Source organism: Manduca sexta, chromosome 27 (genome assembly GCF_014839805.1).
Source record: "Manduca sexta isolate Smith_Timp_Sample1 chromosome 27, JHU_Msex_v1.0, whole genome shotgun sequence".
NCBI classification, from domain to species: domain Eukaryota; kingdom Metazoa; phylum Arthropoda; class Insecta; order Lepidoptera; family Sphingidae; genus Manduca; species Manduca sexta.
Window position 1 is genome coordinate 10,016,779 of NC_051141.1, and position 22,319 is coordinate 10,039,097.

The 22,319-nt window shown below is 32.8% G+C and overlaps 2 protein-coding genes across 3 annotated transcripts; one reads left to right on the forward strand and one right to left on the reverse strand.

The window, feature by feature from the left end:
* Positions 1 to 336: 336 nt before the first annotated feature.
* Positions 337 to 4,897, reverse strand: LOC115450853 (RUS family member 1). The gene is made up of 10 exons (XM_030178974.2): positions 4,620 to 4,897; positions 4,416 to 4,527; positions 4,184 to 4,345; positions 3,547 to 3,685; positions 2,889 to 3,046; positions 2,225 to 2,366; positions 1,900 to 2,108; positions 1,569 to 1,825; positions 1,294 to 1,495; positions 337 to 867 (listed from the first exon to the last, which is right to left on the reverse strand). The coding sequence occupies exons 2-10, from the start codon at positions 4,498 to 4,500 to the stop codon at positions 620 to 622; spliced, it is 1,602 nt and encodes a 533-aa protein (XP_030034834.1). The 5' UTR covers positions 4,501 to 4,527; positions 4,620 to 4,897; the 3' UTR covers positions 337 to 619.
* Positions 4,898 to 5,463: 566 nt separating this feature from the next.
* On the forward strand, positions 5,464 to 19,519 carry LOC115450860 (peptidoglycan-recognition protein LC). 2 transcript variants are annotated; one of them, XM_037443960.1, is made up of 6 exons: positions 5,464 to 6,165; positions 6,401 to 6,556; positions 9,312 to 9,455; positions 9,834 to 9,985; positions 12,718 to 13,169; positions 14,478 to 19,519. In XM_037443960.1, exons 1-5 carry the CDS (start codon positions 5,760 to 5,762, stop codon positions 13,126 to 13,128), a joined length of 1,269 nt encoding a protein of 422 aa, XP_037299857.1. In that variant the 5' UTR covers positions 5,464 to 5,759; the 3' UTR covers positions 13,129 to 13,169; positions 14,478 to 19,519. The 2 variants fall into 2 exon arrangements, with proteins under 2 accessions (XP_037299857.1, XP_030034845.2); XM_030178985.2 differs by lacking the exon at positions 9,312 to 9,455.
* Positions 19,520 to 22,319: the final 2,800 nt, after the last annotated feature.

Consider the following 22,319-nt stretch of genomic DNA (forward strand, 5'->3'; position numbering starts at 1 on the left):
TTTCTTTTATTCATATATGATTATTTGCGTTAGAGCATCGTATCTTATTTACTAATATAATTAATGTGAATATTTTACTGGGTTATTGGATCATTACAATATACGTTTCTAGGACCTTAAGGTCAATTTATCAAATGATTAAAAAAAATATGGTGAGTAATATTAGAGATAATGTTAGTCTTTTGTTCCATTGAACAAAAATGGTACTATTTAAGTAACAGCTTACAGCCACCCTTTGTATATGGAAAATAGCTTGAGGACTCTCCCATTGCCTACATAGACAGTAATATCAAATCCGTTGCAGTTTGGAATTTTTGTCAAGTTTTCACAACCATGTTGAGTAATGTATCTTTCTTTTATTTGGTAAATATTTAAAAAACAGATACATAGTTACAAGTTGATGTATTATTTATAACAATATACCATTTCAGATTCAAAGTAAATATTTATTTAACAACAAAGTCCAAGTAAATTATGTGTACAAAATATGTTTCATTGGACGGCTTAAATTAAATGATTTGCACTTCATGATTTTCTTTGTATTGCTATTTTGTAGCTTAGCACTTAATAATTGACTTTGGTTTCACTTCTTTATCAAGTATTATCTGATGTGTTAAATCTATGAATTGTTGTCTGCTTTAACTGTGTCTACTTCTGGTTCAATTGTAAACTCACCCCTTCCAGCTTGATCATCTAGGAGCAGTTCATTATCAATGATGTCTCCAAACGAGTCTACCTTCGAACCAGAATCTCTTCTGATTCCATAACTGGTTCCTCTTTCTTCGATGGATATACGCCGGGCTGGTAACTGAGAGCCTGATATGCGCCACTCGTCAACTATGAGTAGCTGTTTGCTTAAATCCCAACCTAATAAAAATGATATTAAGCTTAAAAGTGGCATATGTCTACTTTTTGTGATGTGTGTTTTGTTTCAGTTTATATAGCAGTAGCCCATGTAATGTCATGACATTACGACTTCCAAATCTATTGCCCTAACGATGACAAGCGTAGTGCGCGTTCGAGTGATGTTACTGTTTGTAACTGCTTACAAACATACCGTTGCATACCGTTAGGCGAGGGTATTATTCGTTCCAACATTCAGTTCATAGAGAATAAAATTTTGGAAATAGACCATTTGAATAGTATTTTGTATAACTAGATAAACTTTATATTTTGTTTAACTAACTTCCTGGGAACAACTATTTTATGTACACACTAGAGTTTATTTACTTATTAAGGATTATTAAAAGTGACATTGATAATAATTACTTTCTCGGTCCATTTATTGCTTACCCATGTGTTTCAAAGCAGGATCAATTCTATTCCATTCTTTTTGTACAATTTTATCAACATGTTTCATCAAATCGTAGGAAGGCGCGTATCTCAATCCGCTAGGCAAGGTACCATTTATTTCTTCCCGGCTCCACTCAACTGATTTCAACGTGAAACAAATCTTCGCAAAAGGATTTAGATTTGCAGTTTTTTCCAAAATTGCCTAGAAAATTATACACAGATGTCAAATTTCTTAAAATGTTATAAATAATCATAACTTCCTTTTATTTTATTACCAATGGTTCACCATTTATAGCACAGATGGTAATTGAAAGTAGCACGGCGTGGAAGTATGCACACAATATATCTGCTGAGGTCACATTCTCTCTAAGCAGTACGAACATTACTTTCTGTTGGACATCAGGTAGTAACATATAACTTCTGTCTTCATAAATCTCTTTGACTCGTTTCATGTGTATTGCGTTTGGACTATCCTTTGCGACATCTTTTATCGATTGTCCGAGTTTAATTGTAAATCCACATAACTTCTCATCTGCAGGGAAAATGCTGATCAGAATTTATATTTAATGGTACATAAAAAAAACCTTATTTGTTAAGTCGTTCTACCTAACATATTAGGTCCCATCTGATAAAAGAAGATTGGTTCTTCTCTATTTATATCAGAAACAGAAGCAATTACTTCATTCTTAAGATATACGTCAATTAGTTGCAAAAACCTGGGTTCGTTTAACGTCTTTAAGCACACTGCTCTCACAGCAAAATAATTGAAAATTATATGCAGTATTATCATTAGAATAAAAATGAGAATGGAATCCCTGAAACAAAGGATTTCAATTTGGTGTGGAAATTTACATAAGTTTATTTACAAAGCATTCACAAGAGAATAAAAAATAAGCAAACATAAGCATGGTAAGTAGATAAATGGTCTAACCCAAAAAGAGAGATGATGAAAAGAGCAGTAAATGAAGCGATAAGATTAACAGCGGTTTCCTGTGCTGAATCTTTGGCAGATACATCAGCCAAGTTCCCACGGAGCGCGTGGTGTTGCGTCATCGCAGCTCTAGTGGCTCCACCTGCCAGATACATGCCGCTGTTGAAAACTATTATAGAAATTTTAATCTCCTGATTAGATTATTGTCATATCTTCTTATATGCAATTCACCCACTGCATTACAACACAACTAAGGTAGATTTGATTACAGTTCTGATAGCCACTGATTATGGTACATAAAGAGTTACACAACATTGTCAAGGTTCTGAGCAAATACAATTTATACCCTAAGTAGGGTTTTAGATGCAGTTCCATCAATTGCAGATTATAATAATTTCATGCTGACTATGGGGGAGAAAAACTGCAATTTTATGTTATCTCAATTTTGTTAGCAGATTATGGTGCACAATGTGAAACAAATTAAATCAAATACCCTTGGATTATTCTTATGGAGCGCGTGTTGTTAGTATATTTTATAAATTATTTTCGTCAATAAATAATTTATGCAGTTGAAACATAACTGAAACTATTACTTCTATCACAAAATTATCAATATCTAAAATAGCATAGATTAATGTAATGGATACAAATAAATAATTCATACCTGCTACACCAACAATAGCTTTTAATACAGTACTGGTACATAATATAGCAGTGGTGTGATTTCTAAACAGTGGCAAAGTCAGTTCGATACACATTGCTATATCATTTAAAAAGTCAGCACATAGTCTCCATTTCTTACTGTATGCATCCAGATATGTACTGCAAAACGATTTCTTCTTATATTAACAATTGTTATTAACTATCTCAAAAAATGTATTGTTTTTAGAGGGTGACAACTTAAAAATGGAAATAAAACAAAAAATATTTTATATCCATGAAACTAGATTTATAATAAATACATGCAATATTATATATATCAGAGATCTATGGCCTTTTACTGCTGGGTACAGGCATCCTCTCCTACTGTGAGGATTTAGGTTCTAAATAAAATACTTTTATTCATTTATCACATAGGCAAACAATGTTAACTTATGATATGTCAAAACAATGTATAATAATAATTGTTATTATTTCTAAAAAACTGACATTTTAAATTAGGAATAAAATTTATAATTAATATGAAGTACCTAGTTCACCATACTGGCCTAATATGGGATCATAGATGCACATACCTTTGAAATTCTTATCAAGAACTTTTCAGGTATGCAAGTTTTAGTATGCATAATGTGCTTATATTCATAATATACATATTAACAAACCCATGAGAATATGCAAATAATATTCTGCCCAAATGTCCAAATCCATCCTTAACAACCCATGTTATGGTGGCCGACAGTGGAGTTGCAGTAGTGTCCCCAACACCAACTCCTGTAAGTACTGCTTGGGTTGCAAGAGTACCTTAAAAGTAAATCAGCTTTTAGAGTCAGGTTATAGGCTCCTCCTTTTGTAGGCAATCCTCCATTTGTATCACATTTTCTGTATTAGTTGAACTTGTTTCATTTCTGTAGTTATGGTGTTCAAATTGTTTTATATTATGCTCATTATAATTTAAATAATAGTGCATGTGGATATTTTACAGAATAAATGTGAAAGTATGTAATGTTCAGGTGTTTGTTAGATAAAACAGAAAGTGGCACCTGGATTTTAGGTAAATTTATACCCCTATGCAGACTATGCATTGGATTATTGTATACATTTTATATCAGAAAAGTACAGTGGGAATTTTATCACATGCCCAGGGGTGTGCCAGTCACAATGACTAAAGCCTGTGTCATTAACATGCATTACATCGCTAAACACCACCCATGCGTGGCAGCCAAACTGGTTGATAGCTCATTGTTTTGGCACAGCAGTTAATATTTTAATATTAATTTTATCATTGTATTTTGTAATTACCACTTATGGTACTACAGAATGCCTGAGCCGTGTCCCATATTTGATAAGCTATGTAATCTTCACTGACACTGTCGGGATATCCTTGGGGCAGAAGTATCTTAGTAAACCAACTGGTAACATTATTTGTGTTCTCCTCATCCAAGACTACAATGTTTGCTTGTTCTGTAATTTAGAAAACCATTAGTTCCATCTTCCACATAATGAAAGAATCAAAGATTTGTTTATTACCTACCAGGAGGTTTAATATAATATCTTTCTTTGGCCATTGAGCCATATTTTTCTTTGAGTAGAATTTCTCCTTCGTGTACTATATACATGATTCAATTGGAGTTAATATCTCCACACTACAAAATTTAAATGAAAGCGAATTACAATATAGATATTCAACCAAATTTTTCTTTAGTTTATTAGTTCAGATAAAAAACGTTTAACGAACCAAGGTTGCTTTAAGTTGCTATGGTTTACAGTGAAAAATTTACTCTTCTAATTGTGATTAAATGCACCGTTTTGTAAATTGAAACTTGGAAGTTCTATTATTGATAATAATACGTAAAGTTTCGCTTGTTACAATAATTTGAATATTTGACCAATAGGTGATTAGCTAGCTAATATTTTACACAGTGGGAAAACTTAAAAGTTAAAATAAAACTGAAAACATTGTAAATGTAAGTTATACAAAGTGATGATTTGGCATTTGACAGCCGAGTCAGACAGGGAACTGAGGAATTTGGTAATAAGCGCTTGGGAACACTACAACATGTTTTGTCAAGTAATGGGCTCAATGGAGTTGTTTGCAGAGCCGTAATAAATAAATTATGTGAATTAAGATTCATTCATTACCATTCACTCACGGAAAAATTCAGTGTTTTGTGTAACACCATTATACAATATGGGATCCGAAGCTTTCTAGGTGCAGATCTGAATACAGAAAAGCAACCTCTAGGTGTATGAGCCGAACCTAAATCTGTTGTTCTTTTTATTCCTATTATGGATATCAGTCTAAATGTCTTGTATTTAAATATGTGTTGCCAGCAAAGTAGACTTACATCAAAACTGGATATAGTATAATGGTTCTTAGTTTCCAATCTGAAAAATCATATGCGAAGAAAATCAGAATGTACCTATATGAAGATATTAAAAATAGTATGTGTAGAGTTTGTGTTGTATGGGAGTCAAAACTCTAGCGTACTCAATTGCAAAATCTGAAATTTTTCTATCTATATTATTTAGACGACATTCCGGAGTTAAGTTTGGCGTTTAGTTTGAGGTTTTCAATTGTCTGTCACCAAATTTTAAAGAAACCAATGTCCAGTTTGTACACTTGACGTGAACTGTGTGTATAGTATTCATGCAATTTTCGCCTTTATGTCAAACTGTTACTGCTTCAACTTCTTTGTGTTTAATTTATTATGATATTCATTATATTTGATAAAAACTTTTAGGATGGCCAAGAAAGTAATAATGTAAATAACTAGGTCAATCTACAATTATTCCACACCAAAATATTATTATGTAGTCTTAATAAGAGGTATTGAAACAAAATAGTATGTGTTAACAAAATGTTTGTACCAATGCTATGATGCTAAGAAATCGAAAAATGGCATTAGAAGAAAGTTCAAATCACAGTGGGGACAATCTTGGTATTAAAGTAAAAGGCGATTTAGGTGATTTCCAAATTATTGAGGAGAAAAGTGATAGTGATGGGGAGGAAGTGTTTGAAGATAATAGATCAAGGTCGATGGGTTGTATGTCAAAATTGCCACCAGGATTTATCCACCCTTCAACTTCACCTAAAATTAATAGTGTTATTGTAAAAGATTCTGACAATGTGCAATTTGGAAACAACACTCATTTCCATGGCCCTGTGACTATAAAACAAGTGATACGTAATAGTGAATTCGATAATTCTGCTTATTTAAAGACAGAAACTGAAATTGTGAATCCTGTCTCTCATAAGCAAGACTCAAGTAATGATGTTTCAGGTAAACTACACATCATATTTTATGAGAATATTATAATTAACATAATAACTTGGGAAATAAAAACATTATTTTTTGAAAAGTTTTGTCTTTCAAATAACCTACTAAATATTATTGAGCAGTTTTATATTGTTTAAATTGCATGATAAATTTCATCTTTACAAGACAGAACATTTTTAAATTTCATAAAGTTAACAAGTTTGTAAAGTAAAAATATTTTTTATTTTGCAATCCACAGCATCCAGGAGATTTAAATTCCAAGCTTGGCATAAGATAACATTATCTGCCTTGTGCTTAGCCATAATTGCGGGTATATGTGCAGTTTTATCCATAATACTAAGTGATTCAACAAGAGATGACAAAACTACAACTTATTTCAAAGGTGATGAGACAAGTAAGTTTGGTTATAACATATCTGTTTGGTACTGAGGTTGTAACACAGTTTTAGGTCATTGGGCAGTTTTTTTATAATTTGTTAGTCTACAAAGTACAACAAATTTTAACAAGATTATTAATAGAACCTGCATTTTGATTTACAATCTATATACTATTATTGATAGTGTATATTTTGTTGTGTCAGGAAACTTGCATATCCCAGAATTCTCTGAGGATTTCAAAGACATGTTAAGTCAGCCGAGCTGCATTGAGCCAGTGTGAAAAAAGAAACATTTAAAGCCTTTTAGCTAAATAGATAGTTATACATAGAGGTAATTCCCATAAAATACACATTTATGTTTAATAGATTAGGTGACAAATATATTTATACTAGCTTTTGCCCACGGCTCCGCCCGCGTTATAAAGTTTTTCAGACTAAAGTTTTATGTTATATAAGTAGTAGTTTCCCGGGAGCCTATGTTCTTCCCGGGGTCTCAAACTGTCTCCATACTAAATTTCATCTTAATACGTTGGGTAGTTTTTGAGTTTAACACGTTCAGGCAGACAGATGCAGCGGGGAACTTTGTTTTATAATATATTTTTTAGAACTTTTTAAGTGAAACAATCCCGTCATACATCAATGTTGCATAACTTTAACCGTTTACGCAGCGCAGGCAACGGAAGCGCTCAAAACTCATAATTTTCCCCGTTTAAGCAACATGTTTCATTACTGCTCCGCTCCTATTGGTCATAGCGTGATGATATATAACTTTGAGCACTCCACAACAAAGGACTATTCAACACAAAAATAATTTTTCAGTTCGAATCGGTAGTTCCTGAGATTAGCCATTACTGCTCCGCTCCTACTGAATATAGCGTGATGATATATAGCCTATAGCACTCCACGAACAAAGGGCTATCCAACGCAAAAAGAATTTTTCAGTTTGGACCGGTAGTTCCTGAGATTAGCCATTACTGCTCCGCTCCTATTGGGTATAGCGTGATGATATATAACCTATAGCACTCCACGAACAAAGAGCTATCCAACGCAAAAAGAATTTTTCAGTTTGGACCGGTAGTTCCTGAGATTAGCCATTACTGCCCCGCTCCTATTGGGTATAGCGTGATGATATATAGCCTATAGCACTCCACGAACAAAGGGCTATCCAACGCAAAAAGAATTTTTCAGTTTGGACCGGTAGTTCCTGAGATTAGCCATTACTGCCCCGCTCCTATTGGGTATAGCGTGATGATATATAGCCTATAGCACTCCACGAACAAAGGCCTATCCAACGTAAAAAGAATTTTTCGGTTTGGACCGGTAGTTCCTGAGATTAGCGCGTTCAAACAAACAAACAAACAAACAAACTCTTCAGCTTTATATAATAGTATAGATTGGATGTACATGAATAGTATAATTATTATTACAAGTTGTGTGGACGGAAAAAAAATTATACTACATCTACCACCTTATTTGGCTATGTCCTTTAGACATGAATGTTGTACTTAAAAAACTATCTTATGTTTGGCTATTTGCAGACAAATAATTTTGCAATTAAGATACCCCGTTCAGGATAGCCATCCTTCCCATCAGTGACTGCATTAGAAGGACCACCTTGCACTTCCTGAGGCATTGTGTGGTGTCTCTTGCATCTTACCTATGATAATGCAGCAGAAATATAATAATTTGTGGGACTTGTGATTGGTCAACAATGTTGTTATTATATTCAAGTTATTGATAACATTAGTTTGCACAATATGTCAAATGAGATTTGGGTGTGTGTGACATGCCATTTAAAATTTACAAGCAGATTTTTCATCATAAAAATTTATGAGTAACTTGTAATGAATGGTAAAAATCTGAAAGGAGTTTATTAATTACATAACAGCATCTAAAAGGTTACGAGTTTTTCTATAAAACCCATTGCATCTATACCTCCAATACTACCAGATATTGAAGTAAGTAAGAATAAAAAATAATGAGTAAGAATAATAAATAAGAAATAAGATAACTCTATAAGATGCTATCTTCACACCATTAGCTTGTCCCTGTAATCCCACATCTATTGAGTACTTGAGAGTGTGATAGGATGAGAGATTCAACTTTAAAGATTAGATTCCATTTGTGCAAGCGTTAAACACTCTGTAATAATTACTTAAAAGACCTGGCATTCGCAAAGTCAAAACATGTCAACTCTGTCATAAATATCTTGTAAAATGTTTATTGAATACCATTAACATTATTGATCTTTTAATTGAGTTGTATCAGCTTCAACGGGCCAATAATGTAACTTAAGAAAAAAATCAAAGTTGAGCAACAAATCTGACATCAATTCCAATGATGCTGTACAAATTGTGGTTAAATCCATAGACTAGAGAATCTTGGCTTATTGTGTAAGCCAATTCAGAGAAATTCAGAAGTTACCATTGGCATTTTTACATCCATAAATCTTGTAGCATTTTACCACAGCTCATGACATATTTTTCAGAAAAATATTACAAGACGCTAATATAAAAACAAAGCATAGTGACCAATGCTCTGTTGTAACTTCAGCTATCAATGAATTATATTGTTAATTGTAATTCATCATTGGTGAAGGTGTTAAATGTTGCGTAAATATTAGTACATACTGAGTCACTGTAAATATATTATGAATTCACTTTATTGCACTTGAAGTGACAAACATTAAGATATTTCTTCAATCAATTTTACTTTCTGAATAAGGAATGTGTTTTTGGGTTTGCTTTTTAGGCTTATTTTATTATCATTTCAGAATGCATTCTGGTGGCAGACCCATCATATCATGCAACTCACAAGATAGTCACAATAACAATTTCCCTTTTTATTGTTGTACTGCTAACACACTTTGTAATGCATATCAAGCTATTCAATGCAGATCTGGAAGTTAAAGAGACAGGTACTATAAGATTTTTGCCCAATAAATACTATAGTGCCATAATATGGTGGTAATGGTTGTTGTGTCATAATTTTTTTTTTGCTTCGTGGTGGCAAGTAAATATTTCTTAAATAATTAACTCCGATCAACAAATGCTTTTCGTAAATCTATATCATGAATGGTGCTTATATTGTAATCATTATTAAGAAATATGACTTTGAACATATCCATAGAATAATGGATTTAAGGAGTATGCTCCTGATTTTCCTCAATTTTATGCTGCAGTAACGAATTTAAGATTAGGAAATATAACTTGTTCCATCATTTATATACCCAAAAACTTCAAGAAAATTTATTGTAAGACATTAAATTAGTCTTATTTGTCATTAATTTGTATAGGTGATCCATTGCTGATTGCACAAGACCATTTGCGAATAGTATCAAGGACGGACTGGCTCGCTCAACCTGTTGAGAAAAAATTAGATGACATGAAACATCCAGTGCCTTGGGTCGTAATAACACATACAGCTACAGAAGAATGCTCTAGTCAGGTATAAACTTTGTCAATGTAGATATTTGTATTTTATCTCATAATGTTACTACTTACTTACATTATAGTACTCTTGTACTATAATGTAAGGGATCCTTCCCTGGTACACTTCTCATCGTTTATTACTATCAAGCTGATTTTTCGTGAGTAGCTTCCTTTGGACTAGACGCCCATGTTTTTTATTACAGTAATGTTGGTAAATCGTAGTTTAATAGGGGTAGCAAGGATGAAATATGTTGATTTGACGAATTTTAAAAATTTATTACTAACCGATTTTTTTTTGTTAATTATCGAGATAATTATCTAAATAATGTGGAATAATATTTGTCCTACAAAATATAAGGTTTTGTTAGGAAGTCCCCCCCTCTCCAACATGTATCATAAACAAGGCCATGAAAAATAATTACTAACCAGCTGATTTTTTTTTTATTGGTTAGCTAACATTTGCATAGTTTACTACCCACATTGTCCTACAAATTGTGTGGTACGTTATTCCAGTCCTCCAGTTACATATTTGAAATTCATGAAATCAAAAATAATATTATTTTGTACATTTTGCTATTGGAGCTGAGGCACACTATTATCCTTGCTCACAAACGTATGCACACAGCATTGTTTACTGTGGACTAGGTATTCCATGCTTGCCCATGGTGGTGTCGATCATAACCACGTAAAGTTGTTTTTAGTCAACCTCGTATTTAATTCGTCTTTCGAAAAATAATTTGAATAGTAATCTGTGCTGCGAAATAATAACGGAGTGTTTTTTGGGTAATTTATTATCTGAAACTCTAATTTTCGAGAAAAAAAGAAGAAATAAAAACAATTAATAGAGATATGTGTTTTTCTTGTAAGACTTTTTTATTTGCTCGAAAGCATTATAAACACAAATATTGTGACGCTGTATTGCCTGAAAGTTGGAGGGATTAAATAATAGGTTATCATTCCTCTTGTTACAAGGAATTTAGAGTAAAATCTAAATATTTGTCTTATGAAAGGTACTTAAGTCCATTGATTATTAATTTTTTTTTAAATAAATAAAAAAAAATTTGTAAGTTCATATTTTTACGTAATTATCTGGAAAAAAGGCGTAATATTAATCTGTTTTGCTGTATTCTTTGAATAATAATTATAGAAAGTATATTTTTCATATTTTCTTCAAAAATTTAGTTTATAAAATAAATATAATTGAAAATAGATAAAAATCTATATATTTTATATATTTATAAATATATTTTGCAAAGTAGTAAAATTTTCCACGTGTTTTAAATTTTCTCCATTAACAGTCGGAGAGTTCGGTTATGTTCGGAAATGCTCGATTGTTTTCGAGAATGCCTGTAAATTAAATTATCAATTGCCATTCAATATATTTTATATTGCATAGAAAAATAATTTATGTACTTAATTTCTTTATGATTTAAATTTATATTCTTATATAACTATATTTTACTAAGAATTAATTTAATGTAAGTTCAATTTTCAATCGTTTCATTTCATTTCATTTTGTATACCCAAAAATTACTAATCTTGTAGGACTAATAAAACATACCTTTTTTTGTAGGATATTGTTTTATTTGGACGACAAATATATTAACCTATCATGTGTTACCTTTGTCCTACAGTTACTAATAAAAAAAAAATGTCCTGCGATATTGACAACTTTTGAGCGTAGGACTAATATGACATACCACGCAATTAAGTAAGCTATGCAAGTGTTACATAACCAATAAAAAAAAAATAGCGGGTTAGTAATTATTTTTCATGACCTTGTTTATGATACATGTTGGAGAGAGGGGACTCCCTAACCAAACCTTATATTTTGTAGGACAAATATTTTTTCACGTTATTTAGATAATTATCTCGATAATTAACAAAGAAAAATTCGGTTAGTAATACATTTTTAAAATTCGTCAAATCACATATTTTATCTTTGCTATCTCTATTAAGCTACCACTTACCAACATAACTGTAAGGAAAAACTTGGGCGTCTAGTCCAAAGGAAGCTACTCACGAAAAATCAGCTTGATAGTAATAAACGATGAGAAGTGTACCAGGGATCTTGTACTATTATGTTTATAAAATCCCTAATTTTATTTATTGAACAATAGAACTCATACTTCTCGAATCGAACATTTGTACTTTATTACCATCTTTTTTTTATCTAATATATAGAACTTTGTAAACAATCTACATTTCCCCAATAATACAGTTACATTTAAAATGGAATATATATTTATAATGACGTAATTTAATATGACGAAATTTTAAAGGCAGAAATATCTATGATTATTAATTATTTTTACGTTTTTCTTTCAACTGCGAGAACTAATCACTAACTAGACGTGAATTTAAATTCTTTACTTGCCAATACTTGTTTAGTTACCCAGATTAAAGGTGAAACAAAATGTATGAAAATGGACCTTGAGGTATCGCCTTAAGTAAAAATTTTCATTCGTTAATTTACCTGTCAGGTAGTTGCAGTGGATCTTACAGTATACACTGACTTACTCATAAGCTTCAATGGGGAGGCTGTCTAAATTTCTAATACTGATATCTAAATTTATTGAGGTTGTCTTGTGTTATGACAATCACAGCTGAATGTAATGAGACTTAGTTTGAGGGATCCTGTGTCTATTATTTTGTTGTGAAGTATAAAAGGGGATTGTGCAATTTCAAGTTTCAAGTGATATCAATATCAAGTCATTGATAATAAAAATAACTGTTATTGTGTTACAGAGTGAATGTGTTCTTCGAGTCCGGCTCATTCAAACCTTTCATATTGAATCAAAGCAATGGTTCGACATCGGATATAACTTCTTAGTAGGTGGCGACGGTTCCGCATACTATGGCCGTGGTTGGGATTACGTAGGAGCCCACACTTTGGGATATAATAGCGTTAGCATCGGTATTGCGTTTATTGGGACCTTCAACACCAAACGCCCACCGAAGAAGCAGTTGGAAGCTTGTCAAAAACTAATCAATAGAGGCGTGAAGATGGGTAAACTCGCTAAAGATTATAAGTTGTTCGCTCATCGGCAACTGGCATCGACACTCAGTCCAGGCGATATGTTATACAATATAATCAAAACCTGGCCTCATTTTGCTCAAAACTTTACCGATCCGAAAGAGATGGTCTCAAAAACATAAATCGGTAGTAAGTAAGTAAGAAATTGTTTGTTGGGACGATATACCTAGTCTTGCCATAAATATTGTAATAAAGAAAAAAGAAAATTGTTAACTGCAAATAACATTTATTACTTTTACAGTGTGTCAGTTTAATACATAAATATAAAACAATTAAAAATATAAAAAGCTTATTCGAAGTGGTCTCCATTGGCTGCAATACAGTCCTTTAAACGATGAGGCCAGTTATCAATAGAAGCACGCACTCTTTCCATGGGAAAATTCTTCACTGCCAATCGTATAGATTGTTTTAGGGACTCCAAATTATCATGGCGTTTAGAGCAAGCTGTACTCTCTAAAACTGACCACAAATCATAATCCAGCGGATTAAGATCGGGACTAGACGACGGCCAGTCTTCAGCTCTGATGAAGTCCGAAACGTTCGATTCCAACCAAGACTGCGTGGACCGAGCTTTATGACCCGGCGCCGAGTCTTGCTGGAAGGACCATACTTGGTTATTGAACATGGTGATGTTAAGGGGCTTAACTACCTTCTCAAGAATGGTATCTTGATACACTTGTGCCGATGTTTTGATACCTTTTTCACAAAAATATGGCTCAGTCACTCCTTCATAGCTAACACCCCACCAAACCATCACTGAAGTCGGATAATGTCCACGTTGCACTCTGTCGACTAATTGGGAAGCTTCCTTAGAGCTTTGAGCATAAATACGGTCATTTTGTTTGTTAAAATGTTGCTCAATTGTAAAAATTTTCTCATCCGTAAACAAAATTTTTCTGTGACCTCCCTTTGCGTACCGCTTCAGTAGTTGTTTCGATTTTACCACCCTATTCTTCTTTAAATTATCAGTTAAGAAATGGCCAGTGCGTCTCTTATAGGCTGCAAGTCCTAAGTCATCTTTTAAAATACGCGACATGGTTCTAGGTGCTATCTTCATTTCCCGAGATAAAATCTTTTGCTTTCGGACAGGATTTCTTCGAATTCTTTCCCTTACTGCTTTGACCACCTTTTTCGTACGAACACTACGTGGACGGCCAGATCTTTTCTGTCACAAACAGAGGAGGTCTCATTGTACCTATTAATAGCCCGGTACACAAACATTTTACTAATACCAAGTGTATGGAGAGTTTTAAAAATTGCATTTGGCTCCATACCTACTTTGTGTAATGCTATCACAGCGATTCGGTTCTCTTTATCACCCCACACCATTTTAATATCGCAAAATATTTTACAATGTATTGGCGCCAAAATGAGAAAACACAATGAACAATCGTATAAAAATGACAGATTCGAAATTCAAATGTAATATTTTTTTATAATTAAGTGTAACAGTATTTATGGCCAGACTAAGTATACTTATAGTGCTGTGCGATCTAATGGCCAGTTTCCGAGTTTAAACAACATAATTTAATGTTCCCAAAATCTGTTTATTATAAGTCGATATTATTTAGAGCTGGCGCGCACAACACGTTCACATGTTGCGCGTGTGTAGTGTCACGTCAAACACGTCAGTTGTCATGACAACGCAATGCTGACGCGCTATTTGCCAGAAAATATAGCGTGATGTGTGTCTTGCATCTATCCATCAATTATAATATTATTTTTTATTTTTTTATCACACTGTGAAAGTAGTACCGGTGTGAGTACTATGAACGCGTCACCTTTAATTGAGCGACCTATATACGTAAAAGTAATACGCTTTATTGAATCCAATTACATTACCTATACGCTGTTAGATTAGGGGTGGTTGTAATAGTCATATTTTAATTGTGCTACAAATTAACAGCTACTCTTCACTAATTAATATTTTAAATATAAATTAGGTTTTTTTTAGTATACTGACTGATTTTTCTTGGTATTGTTCATTCTGTTTACACCTATTATTAGTACGACATAGTATTGTTAATAGCCGTTACTATCGCGCTTTAAAATCTGTCTTTACCCGCTAGTCCGTACAAACAATATCTTTGTTGCCGCTGGTGCTTAATATTTTAATATTCAGAATATAGTTTAGGTTATCCGTATATATATAAAAATGAAGCCCTATTTCCCTTGGTTACGCCATCACGCGTGAAGTGCAGGACCGATTTCACTATTTTTTTTGTTTTTGTTATTGTCAGGAGAAGGTTTTTATGAAAGAAAAAAATCAAAAAATTGCGCCGAAAATTAGAAAATTTAAGAAAACTTAACGAAAATATTAATGTTATATAACTGTCAATTGTTTAAAATAACTGTCAGCGATTGACAGAATGCGCGCTGCAAATTCAAGGTTAAGACGGGACAACGTCTGTCGGGTCAGCTACTTCTTTTATGTAAATTAACACATTCATACATTTTTAAATCATTATCAAGATATTATGTGTTTCAAACTTCTAGTAAAATATTGATTTCAAGAGTATCACTGTCTATATATTCTACGTAGAAAAGTACGCGAAGAGATCACGCGTATCAGAAACGCGCGTCTATGCTTCGTGTAAAATGCGCCGTCTCATTAGGCCTTTATAGTTTAAAAATATATATATCGAGAGTAAAAATTATGTGTCACACTTTTTCAAATATCAACCACTACGCTTTTATTATATCTTAAAAAGTGATTGGGGCTAAATACCACAGTACTGCCACTTCATGATTAGGTAAGGTAATTTGTATTATACAGATGGGTGCGTGAGATGGGGCAGCAAGGGCAGCTACCTCAACGGCTGTAGCTAACCTAAAACTTTCTTAGTAGACTGCTCATCATGTTTTGAAGACATTAAGATCTACATTCATAAATGTGTAGGCATGTCCTAATTTGTTAAAAAATTATAGACCGCTTGTTGTCTCATCTGAAAACCCGACTGTATAATATAATTTTTGTATTTTAATGCTTTATGTGTCATTAATGATGGATAAGTAATGTTCTTCGCAATAATTGGAAAATAATTTCTACAACAATTTTACATCCGATATATTTTATGATTTGTATTAAGAAAACGAAAAGTATTTACATGTATGATATGGAATGTAGATGTATTTTTATTTTCCAAAACGAAAAATTGTTTTCAGTTTTTTGTTTTACGGGAAAACAGTATTGGCAAACGATTGTTTGCGAGGTATTACTTCACATACTTACTTTGATTTATTTTTCCTTATTTCTTATTTACTTCGATTTTAGTACTTAACTGGTGAAAAAATACAAACGTATTATTGTTATAAGTCCGTTATTTTTTACATTAAATTATGCAATATTATTGCTATTTAAATTGAATCCCTAAAGTCTTAACTATTTATCACTATACCACATAATGGAAGTATTGGCGATTGCTACTTTATCGAAAATTAACCTGTTATTTGAAGTATTAATATAAAATAACTTTAGTTTATGATCAAAACGTCATTCAATAGTATTTATACAATAAGTAAGTTCACTCTGAGTATTGAGAAACTTAGTTAAGATATGTGCTCACACAAGAAATGAAAGGAACCTCAAATTTCAAGTATTTTTAATAAAAGTGATGTATCGTGTTATTTTACTTGCTGCAATGGCAACATTATATGAATAATGTTTGCATTCTCAATGCATATTATTCCAAAGTAAATTAGCATATATTTTCGTCTTTGTATAACAATGTAAATATCTCTACTTATATACCTTTTTTATATCTTTATATGCATTATTACACATGTCCAGTTTTAAATGCTTCTCTTTTTATCTTTTTGTTTGACTTATTAAGAACGTAACTAGTAAATCATCTCTCTCATAGGATGAGTAAAATTAGGATTGCCAGATGGCTAGGATTCTTCCGTCATTTAACCGGTTCGCTACCTAACCCTTCCCTAAGTCTAAATTCGTGGACTTTCTTAATATTAATTCAATCAATCAATGACTACATACTTGTAGCCAATAAAAAAGTAAGTAAGAAAGTTTAAATTTTTATGTTAGAACTCCAAAATCCCATCATTTTAGAATGTAATCCTGATATAAAAAAAAATCCACCTGGCAACCCTAAGTAAGATAGAAAAAGGTGTGCCTGTACAGCTTATGTGTCCGTGCATAAGTACAAAGAGCTTTAGGCAATACGAACCTATTTTCGTAAATATGTTGGTTATTGGGTAGGTGCTATATGTAATCACATTTATAGGATTAGAAATGAGTATCTCAGTACGATACCAGTAATTACTCGTGAAGACTAAATATATGAACTATAGAGTGAAACAGATGCATTTCCAGAGGATCATAATAAGATCATGAAAAGGCTGTAAATATGTCAAATATTAGTAATAAAATAAGCTATATAAGATTGCACCTCTAATAAATGACAATTGCACAAGATAGCGGTTCATCTTCACAATAAATATGATTAATCAATACAGGGACGATTTCATAAATGCTTAAAGAACCAATAATAGCTGTGTTTTTTGTTCTTATTCATTTAAATATATAGAATTTTATACTTGAAACAATAATGGAAAAAATGTTCACACGAGTGCCTATAGTATACGTTTTTCGTTTGATTTATAATGCTATAGCATATTAGTATTCTATTATGGTGTTATATACGTATAAATAATAAATAAATTATTTTTACTTTTGATCTTCATTGTATTATGTGATATTCGCTCGCTGATTCAAAGGGAATCGAGTAGATTTATACTTAAGACAAATAAAACATTGTCAAATATAACTTGAACTGTATTTCTATTGTGTGCTACTGTAATATAAAAATGCTGCCGTGAAAACAGCTACAAAATAGCAAGAATATTATACTGTAAATACCTGCAAAGTTATTATACCTTTGTTATACGCTGAAGTATTTTTAAAGTTCAATTATACTACAATACTTTTTCATATACTGTGTTACGTTTAAATAAGTTTAATAATATAATATATTGATTAATGCGAATTATGTATATCGAGTAATTGATTTTTCATGTTACTCTACAGAAATGTTTGTTTCTTGTTCTTTATTTTGTGTCATATTTTTGATGATGTAATTTTTTTTTGCTAATGGTGACCTTGGTGTTACCTTAGATTTGTTTAATAAAACAATGTGGAAGTTATAATGATAATTGTTTACCTCTTAATGATGTAATTATGGGCATGATAGATCATTAGTAGGTTAGCAATTATCATTAGTGTACATAATTATTAGTATTGAAAAAGAGATACGTTAATATCTTTGTAACGGCTAGGAAAAATTCTCTGGGCGCGCAAGAAAGTTTTGAATCTATAACCTCAGTACGCGCTCATTCTTGCGCTATGCAATATTTGTAATATGAATTCCTGTCTAAATTGTTTAACTAATATTATTGCAGGTTTCATAAAAATATTATTTTTCTTATTTGCAATTACGTATAGAATAATATAAAATATTTAAAATACAAGACAATATCTATCGACGAGAGATGTTTATCTCTCGCTAGTCGAAACAATTATGCAGTCGATTGTTTGAAGCGACTTCAAAGCGAATTATTAGATTGTTAATACCTGTATAAAACGTTAATCTTCTAGTTTTGTCTATGACACCAAAAAAGTAACATCTAGTTTACAGATATATTTTATTGAGATCTTTATTTGAAAGAGTAAAAATATGATTATTAAATGTTATTCTGAATATTTGCTAGTAGTATGTATATTAATATAAAATATATTTTACCACAGTGGGCCACCTTTCGAAATTTGACCAATCTCCGTAACAGATGTCGCTAGCTTAGTAAAAAGCTCTGCGGATTCTCTGGGCTTACCTATTATGGTAATGTATTTTAATATATTGCTTGTAATCCGGTTTTTAGAATTTAGAAAGCAGTTAGTAGCAAACATGTCTTATAAAGTCAAAGCCGGCCTACAGCCAAATGCTACAGCGGGTTATATTGTGTACAATATAACCCGCTGTAGCCTTTGGCTGGAGGCCAATGGTGTAGACTGTAGTCTACACCATTAATGTAACCTTATATCACAATAATTTTTTTAGAAAGAAATTGCAATTTTTGATGCTGACCTTTTGGACTGTCAGCCGTTCAATAAACGATCCCAATCTCAATTTATAATCCGATTTCGAGAATGAACTAATCAGAATGTCATGGGTAAGCATGTCAAAAATAAAAAAAAATATGTGATTGGCGTTGTTTATTGAAAATGTTGGCTAATCATAATTGTGTATGTAACTAGGTTGCCCACCTTATTTAAAAACATTTTATACGTCTGTAATCTGTAATAGTTATTAAGTGTTTTGTCTTGAATGACATTTAGTGTCAGAAGAAGCGAGGCAACGTTGTAAAATTATCACAATCGTATACAGCGTTTTTAATAAGGCCCATGAGATTATGTTTAAGAAAGTATAAAAGATGCTCAACATGTTTTGGAAGAGATTTTATGATATATTTATACGATAAATAAAATAATGTATGAATTTAGCATGGTAATTTTATTTTTATTTTAGTTTCGTTTCCGCGTGTAATTTTGAGGTGTTCTGGAGAAGGAGGTTGAAATATTGGAAATCTAGTATCATGTAGTTGCCAATTTGTATTCAAATTTTGCCAGCGGTTCCGTCCGCGTGAATATTCTGCGATCATTATTTTCCAAGGATAAAAAGTAGCCTATAGCACTCAGAAGTAATGCAGATTTCTATTAGTAATAAAATTTAAAACCGGTTAAGTAGTTGAGATTAGCGTGTTCAAACAGACAAACTTTACAGCTTATAATATTAGTATACATAGTAAATATATTATACCTACCCACTAGACAAATAATTAGTTTGAACCCTTTTTGTGTACACGCTTAGCGTTATGAATGAATATTTAATATATTTGCCTCGAGCAAGGTTAATTGTTTTAATCGTATCGACACGTGTTTATGGTTTTTTGTTTGATCAGTAGTCTGATAATGACACAAGATATGATCGAGTAGTACATATAAATAAATATAGGTGATTTTGAAAAGTGTCTACAATGTATGAAAACTCATTATCTTGCTTGTTGCCTAAGTTTAATGAAGAAGTAAAGTTGTTGGATCATGAAATGAAAACTTGGACATATGATTCACCACAGTCTAAACTTTTCTGAAACGGGAAAGAAATCCTTAGTTGTAGCCACTTATCAGATTTATTTACTTTTGGTGTAGAAAACGAATATAATTATTTATTGCATAAACTGGAACAATAGCGAGGGTGCTACCAGATATTAAGTGACCCTACATTTGTTTTATTATTTTCGTAATTTTTTTCATGTATTTATCTAGCTTAACTAGCAATTTTAATGACTAATGTTTAATTTTTTAGGCACCGACTCCATAATTGGTTACCAGTATACCTATAGGTAATGTTAAATTATTTTTTGGTTTTTGAAGGCGGTTTAAATGTTTTGTTATTTTTTTTATTTTTTGCTTTTTAATGTTAGTAATAATCATGAGAACAAATGGCAAACGCCCTTTCAAACATAAAAAAAAACTAAATCAGTCGTTGCCTCTAACTCGGGTAACTCCTTTAACTGTTAAGGGGTTGTACCTTCCATCATCAGTTCAGCTATATACCATACGCAAGTACTTAAGTTACTCCATAAAATTTGTGCAAAACGAAGTGTGGGCCTATAAGATTAAGATTTATAACTATTTTCGTTACTGAGTGCTTATAATAATTGTTCTGAGTACTGAACATATTTGTGTCTATTTGGACCAACAGTACCTATTTATATGAAGTCACTTGAGGTACTTGAGGTTTGTCTTCATATGGAAAACTTAGACCACACTACTGCATTAGTTTCAACTAAAACTCCGCGGTGGCCCTCTTCGGCGCATTAGGGACCACTGTGGGCTTCCTCTGACGGAAATGTCTAAGTTTTCGTCCGCAGTCGTCCCTGCGCGATACCGTCTGTTGCGGCCCGTCTCCTAGCGGGGGTCAGTAGCCCCCGCGTAACCGTAGGACGCTCTCGGCGTCAACGGCAGCATGATGCCTACCTTCCACGCTGCCGTCCATCCAGGAGGTCATCACAATGTGCGAGATGTGCACAACGTACACCAAGGGCGGACGGCCCCCAGCCGCCCGCCGACGACCCCCCGATGGCCCCTATTAGTCGCCTGTTACGACAGGCAGGGGTTACCGTGGTGGAATTTCCAAACGCCCCCATTGTACAGGGCGGACTGCAGCGTCCCTACTTGGGTTGTAAACTGTTGCGACTTAGATATTAACGATGGGCGACAAAAGAATTTGGTTTTATTTTTAGATTCAGAAATAAACATCATATTCCGCTGATCACGATATGGACATAGAGCGTTTAACCAGTTTACCATCTAGTGTAGAGCTGGTAATCTGGTTACGTTTCTACATTACTCTTCGGAGATAAACGCGTGAGCTTATATAGTTATGATCAATCTACCGTAGTAGTTGTAGTCGTTTAATAAATAGATATATTGCAGTGTTTAGACGTAAAATTATTCAGACTATAAGATTAGTACTAAGTAAGGATTTTTGGATATTGAAGTATTAAAATGATAAATCCACGGGCACATGATTGGTACTAAGAATATTAAACTACTGTCTTAGAAGCAACTGTTGGCCAAAATATCGAAATAATTAACGAAGCAGCAAATCCGAAGCAAACATGCGAATATTTATGACGATGTAAATAGGTCTGGGCTTAAAGGGCAGTTCTTAATGTATATTATAAATTCCCAGCTCAAAGGTGACATATGCCTGTTGCGCTGCAATTATCTTACAAAATTTAACTATTTTTGTCCATTTAATTTAGAACCATTTAGGCCTCTAATTTTGCTCTGAAGTGTGATATCAGCTGAGTCGCTGTCAAAATAAAATCAGGATCTTAAGGCAGCCCGGGATCTAGGGGGGGGGGGGGGGCAAACCAGGGCCAGTGTCCCGGGCGGCGAATTTAGAGGGCGGAAAATTCAAACTTGGCAGACGAATACACAACTCATCATTAACGCAAATTTGACTACTGAGACATCCAGTATATAACACACATAAATTATTACCCGCGGGGCGCGAAATGATGATGATGATGACAAATGTAAAAAAATTGGTGGTTGGGGGCGGCATTGTCCAGATTTTGCCCCGCCTTCAAAAAATTTAAGATCCGGGGCTGGTCGTCGGCATATAATAAGGAGATATCAAAGTTATCTCAAATGATATTTAAAATTACAGCATATGGCGAATTTTTACCGCTGAGTTTTGTTCATTAAACAATAACGACTTAGCTAAGACCA